Source organism: Podarcis gaigeae, assembly GCF_964106915.1.
Source record: "Podarcis gaigeae genome assembly, chromosome: 13".
Classification (NCBI taxonomy): domain Eukaryota; kingdom Metazoa; phylum Chordata; class Lepidosauria; order Squamata; family Lacertidae; genus Podarcis; species Podarcis gaigeae.
In genome coordinates, this window is record NC_139689.1 from 28,858,319 (window position 1) to 28,869,532 (window position 11,214).

The 11,214-nt window shown below is 42.7% G+C and overlaps 1 protein-coding gene across 4 annotated transcripts in view; it reads right to left on the reverse strand.

Annotated features, from left to right (window-relative positions):
- The window catches only part of FBXL20 (F-box and leucine rich repeat protein 20), a 64,641-nt gene extending 56,148 nt beyond the window's left edge, over positions 1-8,493 (reverse strand). Inside the window, exon 1 of one of the 4 annotated variants that reach the window (XM_083708807.1) lies at positions 7,983-8,493. In XM_083708807.1, the coding sequence (XP_083564933.1) occupies positions 7,983-8,024 (42 nt within the window). In that variant the 5' untranslated portion in view covers positions 8,025-8,493. Of the gene's footprint in view, positions 1-4,263; positions 4,318-7,982 lie in introns of those variants that run through there. The other 3 variants (XM_083708806.1, XM_083708808.1, XM_083708805.1) reach the window with 3 other exon arrangements.
- Positions 8,494-11,214: the final 2,721 nt, after the last annotated feature.

An 11,214-nucleotide genomic window follows, 5' to 3' on the forward strand; every position in this document is an offset into this window, starting at 1 on the left:
ACAACCTTGATAAAGTAAGAAAATAGAAAACATGCAGTTGTGATATTTAAACTCGCTTAAATCACTGCACTATCCTGACTACAGGAAGAAAATGCAATTTGATTCTGCTGCCTTGATGGGAATGTACAAACTTTGTTCTAGAAAAACAGTATTGTATATTTTAAAGTTGAAAAAAGAATCAAATTAGCATCTGCAATCATGTACTTGTCTGGTCAGCCACCTCTAGCATATAAAAAGCTTAAAATAAGTGGAGGGATGGAAGGATGCTACAAAGATAGTATCAGGCCTGGTGGGCTTTGGCATGCCCATGCCAGCCCAGGTGTTGATACCTGGCTTCTTTGCCACTGGGGGATCAAGGGCTTCTATTCATATAGAAGCCTTTGACCAGTCCAGGAGCAGAGTCACACCATGCATTTAAAGCACATTCCACATCAATTTAAGGCACATGGCTCCCCCCCAAAGAATCCTGGAAAGTGTAGTTTGTTAAGGTTGTTGGGAATTGTAGCTCTCTGAGGGTGGAACTATAGTTCCCAGGATTCTTTGGGGGAAGTCATGAATATTAAATGTGCACTGAATATGCTTTAAATGTATGGTATGGATGTACCCCAGGTGATCTTTCTTTTAATTCTGAAGATGTTTGACTTGGCTACTGTTTGATATTATTTTATTGTCCAAGCATTAACAGATTTTTATCTGCTCTTCAATTCACAGGTAAGGTGTTATTTGACTAAAGTCAGTCACTGATTTCAATGGTTCTTCTCTGAGTATGATTCTGTTGGGTACCACCCATCATTATGTATTTTTAGTGTGCTTTTATTCTGGTTATTAGCTTCCTTGAGTGTGTGGACAGAAATGAAGGATACTGAAAAAGCAAACAATTTCTGTCAGATCATCAAACATACGGAGAGATGTACTACCAGATGGCAGCTTCCCCTGGAGACTCAAAGTCTGACCATCTTTCTGAAGAACTATTTACTCAAGTTATCTTTGGTGGCAACAGGCAAGGGTTCATTTGATTAAAGGGTGGGGCTGAAATGTACACTGTATCTAGTTGTCTGAGTACCTCTGTGTTTTTGTGTTAAGGGCTGGTACAGTGCAGTGGCTAAAATAGTGAACCTCTTAGTTTAGACAACAATGCTCTGTGGCCTCGGGCAAGCCATTTGTCAAAGCACAGTATCTGCAAAAATGGGAATAATACTACAGGCTTGTTGTAAGGATCACCAAGATGTTTGTAAACACTGAAAAGCTCAAATGCACACAAATGTATTGTATATGAGGAGGATACTGTACCCAACTATTGCCTCTCAGAATCATCTATACTGTCATCTTCATGCCAATTAACTTTGGATGCTCAGAGGTGCCACTGGCTTTTCCCACAATATCTACCAGTGGGAGGCACTCACAGGGTATGCTTCCAAGAATACATAAGTGATCAAATGTCAAATATGAATGCAGCTCTGGGTACTTCAGAACATCTTCCTATCAGCTGGGCAGACACATCCTGCAATTCCCTTGTTATTCAAAAAGTGGAAAGGGGAAATTATACCTGATTAATTTTACTCAGTTTTTCACACTGTTATCTGAAGAAATCATCCCTCCTGCCATGGGACCTACTCAAACACTCCTGAGGCAGAAACTATCTACAGTAAAAAAGAATTTTACAACCACTGTGAAATACTGTGAAAAATAACTTCAGTGTATGTACTGACAGATACTATATATAATCCTTAAAGTTCTACTTGAAACCCTTTTTGAAAAGCAGTGGCTCACAACCTCAACTATTCACACCACTACTGTAAAGATGAGCTGCAAAGAACATGTATCAATCACACAGATTCAGAAATTATATATAATCTCTCATATCACACTGCTCATTTTGCACCATTCCACCTACAGCCAATTTATAGAAATCATTGTATGTCTCTAGATCTAATATAATGATGACTCATATATAATGGCTAGTCTTTTATGCACTATTCCCTACTTTCAAGGGTTATGTAGAGACTAAATTGTAAAAGCAGATTGCAAATCATCTTTCTTTGAAAGGCTTTAAAGAAGATTCTATGAGAGATACTTTAGAAATTCCCTCCCCTCCCCGACATCAGATGTTTTCTACGAACACAGTATTTTGAAGGAGCCTGTGAAAGTAACCTACTCCCTCCAGTAAGATTAGTTTGTTAGAATTACTGTTTACAGGGTTCTCTGCAATACTACTCAATATACTAGATATGTGACCATATTTTCTGCCACAATTTTCTTCTTTCAACACCTATGCCTGAATATGTCTTGCATAACTCAACTCAATCTTGAACATTATCTAGCACGTAATTCTTTTTTCACCACGATACTGTCGTTGATAGCTATTTCAGCTAACTATTGTTTAGCAATAAGGGAGGGACATGATCACAAATCACTCTCCCCCAACACTCCACCCTCAACCATGGCTTGATCAACCATGGCTTGATGTCACATGTGATAATTAAGAACACCCCCTAAACACCAGTTAACCATGGTTATTATTTTGGGAACATTATGCCTGCACCCCTTATGACTCTGATCTGGCAGAGAGACTTATTACCTGGTCTATTTTTACTGGAATAGAGGTCTTTAGTTATTACAAGTGCGGGCAAAACATTCCCTAGTTTGAGATGTTTGTACAGATTTGGTGATAAATGTCTTGTGATCAAGTCAGCATCTCTGGGGTTCCCTGCTGCCATAAAACAATGGGAGATCTGATTTAGTGTGTTGGTTTCACTTACATTGAATGAACAAGACTTTTAAAAGTATGTCATGCTAATATTATGTACTAAGTATCTGAATAGTTTCTCCAAAAGTCAGTTAACTTAAATATTTGCCTGGAGAGGAGAATTCAAGCTGCTACATTCAATGTGGTTTAAGTGTTAGATTCAAACAAATTTGAATCTTTATTTGGAAATTATCTTTATTAAGCTACTTTTAAATAATTTATTAAAACAACTCAGTAACATATAGTCGACTCTCAGCTTATGTGGGGGTTAAATTCCATGGACAGTGCATAAAGCCAAAATCATGTATAGGCAAGACACACTCTCCCTGCACCTCCAAGCACTCTCCCAAGGTGAGTGCAGTGGCAGGTGGGATTGCCAATGTTTGTTTGTTTTAATAGATGCCTGCCCCTATTTATTTATTTGTTTGTTTAATTTAAATGCATGTAAGTTGCAAGTCAATTGTATAAAATTATAAAGAAAAAAATTAAGGCACTGAAAACTATTTTACCATACTAAATTTAGTATCTCTCAAGAGCTGTGTGCATAAGCATGTGCTTTCTAGGGCTAGTCACTTCATAAATAGCCAATTACAACCATGATTTTATATTTCATTAGTATTATATTCATTTCAGTTGCCAAATTTGCACAGTACTCATTTCTAAAAGTGGAACATTTTCCATGGAAAAAATATCACTTGAAAAATTTCCAGAAATGTTTTCACCCCACAGCACTGTAACAATATATTTGGTCTACAAATATTTGCATTAGTAAGTAGTCTCTCTCTGTATACAAGCTGGAAATTAGCTATCGTTCCATTGTATCTAATTACATGTTCTACATAACTCAAAGACTAAAATATTCATTTACTAACAGAAATTGGTCCAACAAAACTCTCTCATATTATTTCCGGTTTCCATTTTTACATATATCTTTGTATGCACATTTTCCCAATTGGGTTATGCCTCCTTTCCTCTCCCTCACAAGAATACCATGTAGACATCTATAATTAGAATAAGCAACCATAACACACACATTTGAATGTTAAGGTTCCCAACTGTACATCTCCCTTGGACACCGCTTTTGGAAAAAAACATTCCCAGTGCTACCCAAAACACTGTTTATCAGTTCCAATACATACTTTTCACAGGGGAAAGGCCTGGGAATACATTCCCCTTCTCATATAATTAAACAATTAATCTCAATGGGAAAAAAATACTAGTGTCAAATCACAAGAACCCCTCCATGTATCTAAACTCTCCCCTCAATTTTCAGATTACAAGATGGTGTAAAAAATAATGAAATTGTTGTGTGCAGCTGATTCTTACTTCTGTTCCCTGCAAGTCACAAAACTTCAGTTAGTGACCTTTTTTATTTGAACTCGGTTACCAATCAACATTTTCCTGGGCTATTTAGTCAATGGAAATCAATGAACATGCACTCTTTTTGTTTAATTTGCATTCAACTTCCAATAGTACCCATTAAAAGTAAGAGAATGAAACCAAAACATTGCTTTTACCTGTCTCAGTTTCTGGATGAAGACGCCGCTCTTTTTCATTCTGCAGAACTTATCACCTTGTGCCATATGCTGCCTAAGTCATCCAGTACTTTGACTCAGTTACTTTTATTTTTCCTTTCTGGACCAGAAAGTAAAGAAGTAGCTGTGCCCAAAGCAGAAGTTCCTTCTGAGCTGAGTTAGTCTCCTCCCTGTATTCAAGTTATTCCTTGGTCACACTGTTGAAAGATTACACTTGGGCAGCACTTTATTTTCCTCCCTCATGAAATCCCCACAGAAAGAGACTTGAACCATCTTATTGCTCTTATTTGTGTCAAGGATGCTGCCTCCTCCGCACTGTGGCTATCAATTCAGGAAAGGGGGGGGGGAGGGAGAGCTGTTACGACAAAGAACTGGATGAATCTCTGGCTAGATAGGGTGCTTTTGTGTGATGCCAGATCATGTCAATTATGTGCCATGTTTTCCTGAATAGTTCACTGTTTACCCTTTGCTTGCTCTGTTTGCACTATTTACAGCATCTTCATCCTTCAGGATTCTCCTTTTCAATTTCAGAATAGTAAAGCAACAGTAGTCCTGGACTGTACCACATTTATATATTCTGATATTAAACACATGCACCAACCACCAGTCATGTTTCCTTTAAAGCTATTTAGCAATCTGTTTTGCATAATGTCCACAAACACACAGGGTCAGCACCACACATTGCAAACCAGTCACCCATCCTGTCAAAGAGCTACAGGTTCCCTAAAAAACCAGAGGCCTTCTTATTAGGTATTATTGGGGAGGAAATTAGGAAGGAAGATAAAATCTTATTTCAATATTCAACAGCAGCGGCCAGAATGTTAATTGCCCAAAACTGGAAAAGTACAAATATACCAACGGTGAGGGAGTGGCAAACGAAACTATATGACTTTGTCGAATTGGCAAAAATGACGCAGAGAATCAGAAACCAAAAGAATACAAAGTTGAATAATGATTGGACTAAATTCATGGCATATATAGAAGGCAATTATAGAAACCTACCAACTACAGCAGGTATATTATAAAACTTCCGATGTATAAACTAATAACCAATATCAGCTGAAAAAACGAAATCTTTAAAACTAGGAGTCCGAAATCAGGAGGGAAGGAAGTCAGATAGTGAATGTTATGTATTAGTTTAATTTTTATTCATTCCTTTTTTTTGACTTGCCCCCCCTTTTTTCTCTTTTGTGTTGGTGCATTTTTGTTTTTTTATTTAATGTTTATGTGCTATTTTCTTTTTTGTGTATGTGATGAATGAAACTTAATAAAAAGAATTTTTTTTAAAAAAAGAGAGCTACAGGCTCCACAATGCCCTTTAATCACATTCACATTTGTTACTTCAAAATACACCAAGGCATCAAAGCTACAGGATCTTCCTTACTCTAAACCCACTATATTGGCCATATGTCAGAGCACATGTATGTGCTCATGTGCATACCTCCCTGACCACTGGTCAGCGTCTGAAAACAGTTGTGATTAATATACAGCTGTCATTTGCTAAGCTGATGTGACCAATACTCATTTTGTCAGCATACAATTTAATGAACTTTAGCCCCACATGGACAGATATACCTATTTACATATTACTTTAAACCCTCAAATTTTGCTCTTTTACAAACACACAGAAATAGACTATGTATTCCACATCCTGGAACACTATGCTCCTCCTTTCTTGCATGCCCTTCCTTATCGCCTAGCTGCCCACCTTCCTTTTCCAGACCAGGAGGATCCCCTTTGTCTATATATTAATTAGGCCCTTAGTATCCATAAACAAACAGCACAAAACTGGTCATGCCAGCAGCATTAAGACTGGTTCCCTGGCCCTACCCTCTCCATTTCATGCTTCTGTCCTTGCATGATTCCCTCCCCGCCCCCCCACCCAGTGACATGAAGTCCACAAATACTCCAGAGAATCTCCCACTACTCTGAAGTATCACCCCCCTCTAATCCCTACACCTTTCTCCTGTTTTATCTCCCCCACTTAAGTGGGACATAAACTGGGAGATGACTTTTCCCCCTAGCCAGCTTAGCTAGCCTCCTGATGAGACCCTTTCCTGCCACTACCTAGGAACTGCAGCTTTTATTTTCTTTACATATACCAAGTAAAGGTTGTCTAGACAGAACATTAGAGCTGTTGAATTTTCCACTGCTATGCTTCCTGTGGATTGCCTATATCTTCAACAACAGCAGCCTGTGTATAAGAGTGCACTTAGGATGCACTTGAGGATGAACTGAAAATTAGTTGGACAAGTAATTGAAAAGTGCCATCCCCTTCTAGCAGTTTCTGAACAAAGTTAGAATCTTAACAGTACCTTCCAACCCTCAAGAACCTTCACAGGAGACTGAGGATATCTGTAATATGCCCTCTTTTAAACAGCCCTGGGAGTCTGTTTACACACACACACAACTCTTCCCTTCATTGGTAGGGCATAAATTATGTGGGTAAAGTGTGCCTGCCTTAACACTGTTCAGGAGCCTCCACATGCCTATAACTTGTTTCTCTCCCAATTCTAATCTAGTCCCAGCACACTTCTACAGCAGCTCTGCAACCTCCTTCTATTATCTCTACCACAGCTCCAAACACATACTTCCAAATAACTAAATTTCTGCTGGCTACAACCTGCCAATTCACCCCATCCCTAAACACCTGAAGAATAACATTTTCAGGTTAGACCCTGCCCCACCTCACAGTCTGCTCTTCAAGTTCTGGTTAATTTCACCCCACACCCAAAATAATAATAATGCATTAATGTCCATGTTCCTCCACTGTGCATATAATCAAGGCAGCCCCAATCCTGAGACTTTCACTGCCGCTCCCACAGTGCTTAGGCTCCTCCCCTTCCTCTTCAAGCTCATTCTCCACCCATCCTGCCCCACTCCCAGTGGAAGTGGGTGGGATCCCAAACTCTGTTAACGAACCTCCTCGCCGCACCTTCCCTACATGTACCGTGGTGCCACTAAACACACACACCAGACTTCCTAACGTAATACTTCCTTTCCCCTCTAGTGCACATCCTTCCCACTAGCGATATCCCACAGAATGGCACGGGCGGGGCGAGGGAAGCCTTCCATCTGCGTAACCTATCACGACTGACTCCACCCCACCCAATATACACAGTGTTTCCCTGTTATTTGCCTCTCTACAGGCTTACCTATTCAAAGTCGACTACATACACCTTTTCCAGTTTTGTTCGAGGGAAAGGATCTCCTCCAGCGGAATGCCCTCGCGTCGACGGGAGAAGAAACCACATTACACTTGTACATGTAATCTCCCTCATTGTAATCACGACAGGCAACCCTCCCACCCCCACCCCACTTAGGGGAACTTGTCGCCCTCTTCTTCCGCGGTCAGTTTTCTTCTCTGGTGTCTGGTAGGCGAGGAAAGGGAATTTCCTTCAGCCTCATCTAGTCGCCTCCCTTCCCCCATTTAAAACCCTCCCAGGGGACACACAAACACCGCCCCATATCTTCGGCCACCGCTTTATCGCCCCTCCAGATCTGGGATGTCCCCCCCCCCTTTCTTTTGAAAGGAGGAGGGAGAAACGAGAATAGGGGAAGGGAAATCTCCTTCGGTGAAATCTAACGCCCCCTCCCCACTGCCCCATTCATAACCGAACAAACCAGCCCTGCACCACCACCTTCCCTCTCCCCACCCCGGGAAACTTTGGGAAGGCCCAGCCGATGCTCCCTCCGCTCACCTCAAACCGGCTCTTGGTGACTCCGTTCATTTCCCTCCTCATGGTGAAGGCCCTGCGGGGGTCGGCTCGGGTGAGAGCAGGCCAGGCCGAGCCGGGCCTGGCCCCCCCGGCTCCTGAACGGCGGCGTCAGCAGCGGCCGCCCGCTCAGCCCCGCGGCCTCCCTTCGCGCTGCGGGGCTGAAGGAGGCGCAGCAGGAGGCGGAAAGCCCGTCGTCGCCCGTCTGTCTCCCTAGACCAGCGGCGAGGGCCCGGGCGGCGTTAAGGCTCCTCAGCGGGTGCGGTTGAGGGAGGGGGGGGGTCGACCGGCCGGAGCCCCCTCCGCCGACTAGGCCCACTCCAGAAGGGAGGGGGGAGCAAAGAGAAAGCGAGCGAGAGAGAGAGAGAGAGAGTTCGGCCTTCGTCAACTACAACTACTACTTCTTCTCCTTTACCCAAAACAAAAACACTCCGCACCTGCCAGCAACAGCGCCGCTCATTGGACGAGGGAGGCGCAGGCCGGGGAGGGGAAAGAGCACGGCCGGCGCGCGCCTCTGCGCGCGCGGGTGGTGGGAGGAGGAGCGAGTGCGCGCGCCCACCCCAGCTCCCGGGGACAAGGCGAAGAAGCCGGGAGGGTCCTGGTCTTCCTTTTCTCCCCGCCCCGCACCCCTCCTCAACTCTGGTCTGGGCAGGTGAAGCGACCGCCTCCCGCCGCCAACACTGAACCTATGCACGTTTCAATGACGGTCGTCGCATCGCCGCGCAGGATTTCGGTTCCGATCCTACGCACGTGCGCGGCTCACGGGTGAAGCCGTTCGTCCCTACCGAGCTCGGTGAGGCGTGTAGATATGTTTTCAACGCGCGCGCACTGGCACATTTCGGTTGCGCTCAGCAGTGGGGACATGCTCCCAAGCAGCTCTTGTGACTGGCATCCTTATTGATCTTAACGTTGTGCTGAATGGATCAACAAAAGGAGCTGCTTCTTCTTTGCCATCAGTTAAAATGCTTCAAACGCAGCTAAACCTTTTTTCTCTTTTTAATTTTCTCTACCTTTTCCTCTGGGTTGGAATTATTATTCCCTGGGGTGCCCCTTGCAGCAAGCTGTTTAGCTTCAGCATCCCATCAGGTGCCTTCAGATCATTCTCTTGAGCAACAAGATGAAAGCTTCCAGTTAATAAGATTTGGCTCCTTTATTCTTGGGGGGAGGATTAATTCCTGTGGCATGGTGTCTCATCCAGCTATTGTATATATTGAGGGGGGGGGGGGACACACACGACATTCTCTAACCAGGATAAGTAACTGCCTCACTCCCTTGAATCCAAATTCTGCCAAGATCTGATGGATTGGTAGATTGAGCGAGTTGTGGACCACCTGCACTCACTAGGTTGGCTTTCAGCAAGCCGATTATCCTATCAGCTTCACATTTTGGTGGGGGGGGGGGGTTGGAAATACATATATACAGGATGGTTGCCATATACTGGTAGTGATGATACAAGCAGTTTGACAGTGGAACGAACTGCTTTAAAAGGTGATGGATTCTCCTTCACTAGAGGCTTTAAAGCAGAGAATGGAAGACTAGCTACTGGGGTGCAACAGCAGAGGATTTCTGCAAAAGCAAGGGGTTGGACTAAGGTTACCTTTGAGGTCCCTTCCATATATTCTTACTAATTTACTGTACAAGGGCTATTGTAAGGATTACTGAAAGGACTGCGCGTGAAACTGCATGTACTGGAAAACCTGAAATTACACTGTATAAATGTCAAGCATTCTTACTACTGTTAATTATTAAACAAAACTATTAAGCTTTTACTCCGATACCATGCATTGAAAACGACCAAAACAATTAAATGATACTTTTGCCAGTTGTTTACTCAAACGGGAACAAAAGAAGTTGATTTAACATTTAGAAATTTATCTTATTTGTATATGAACAATAAAGCTCTTCTACAAACCTGGAGGAGGAGACTCTTGGGAGTCCCACAGACTGCAAGAAGATCAAACCTATCCATTCTTAAGGAAATCAGCCCTGAGTGCTCATTGGAAGGACAGATCCTGAAGCTGAGGCTCCAATACTTTGGCCACCTCATGAGAAGACTCCCTTGGAAAAGACCCTGATGTTGGGAAAGATGGAGGGCACAAGGAGAAGGGAACGACAGATGACGAGATGGTTGGACAGTGTTCTCGAAGCTACCAGCTTGAGTTTGACCAAACTGCGGGAGGCAGTGGATGACAGGGGTGCCTGGCGTGCTCTGGTCCATGGGGTCACGAAGAGTCAGACATGACTAAACGACTAAACAACAACAAACCAGCATTTTGTTTCCCCTCTATATTTCCCCCACCTTTGACTAATGGAAACATTTTTGTTAAGTCAAATCGCTGGTCTGCCCTGGGTTCGTTCCTTTTGGAATGTAATGAAATAAAGTTTCCTCTAGGAATAAATTTTGGAAATAGGAGTACCTGAGGCCACAGGTGAAGTCCTCCAAGCACACACAAAACACTACCTTCTCTACTATTACACATTTGACCCCAATCTGTGATTAAGCAATAGGGCTTCTAAGCCCATTTTAGAAATTAAGTCTGAATATTGCACCGTGTTAACTAGCCCATCTGATTTGGGAGATGAAGAGAAGCAGACACACATAACCTGGATACCTTCCACTGTCAACACTCAGCATTAGTTCCATATATGCCATCTTCCAATTAAGAATCTCTGCAGGCAGTAACATCCTATGACCAACTATTCTCATATTGCACATCCACCCCAATATCTATCTACACAGTCCTTCTCAGTTATAATAAATCAATAGGCACCTGTACTGTATTTATCTTCATCATATTGTGGCTTATATTCTATCCACGTCAACTAGTAATGTAAATCAAAGCCTTCAGGAACTAATAGGTGACTAGGAATTAAAAGAAAAAAGCACCGAGAACTTGGATCATGTACAAGGGGTAACCAACAAGATGTGGTCCTTATCTGTTCAGCATGAGCAGAAGTCCAAGAGTCTGGGGATGCAGACTATTAGACAACTGAGCTTCTTAGACAAAAATGCAGATGAATGTTCAGCACCTACCAGTTCCTGCTAATATAAAACAGCTATAGTTGTGAAGGAAATGCACTACCAACTTTTATAAGTTTTGAAATAGAAGTTTCAAAAAAGGCTTCTCTCTTTCCAAAAAAGCTCTTACTTGACAATCAGAACTTCATCCAAGTAGAAGCCAACTTTTAAAGTGCAGAAATTGAGTTGAGGCAAACA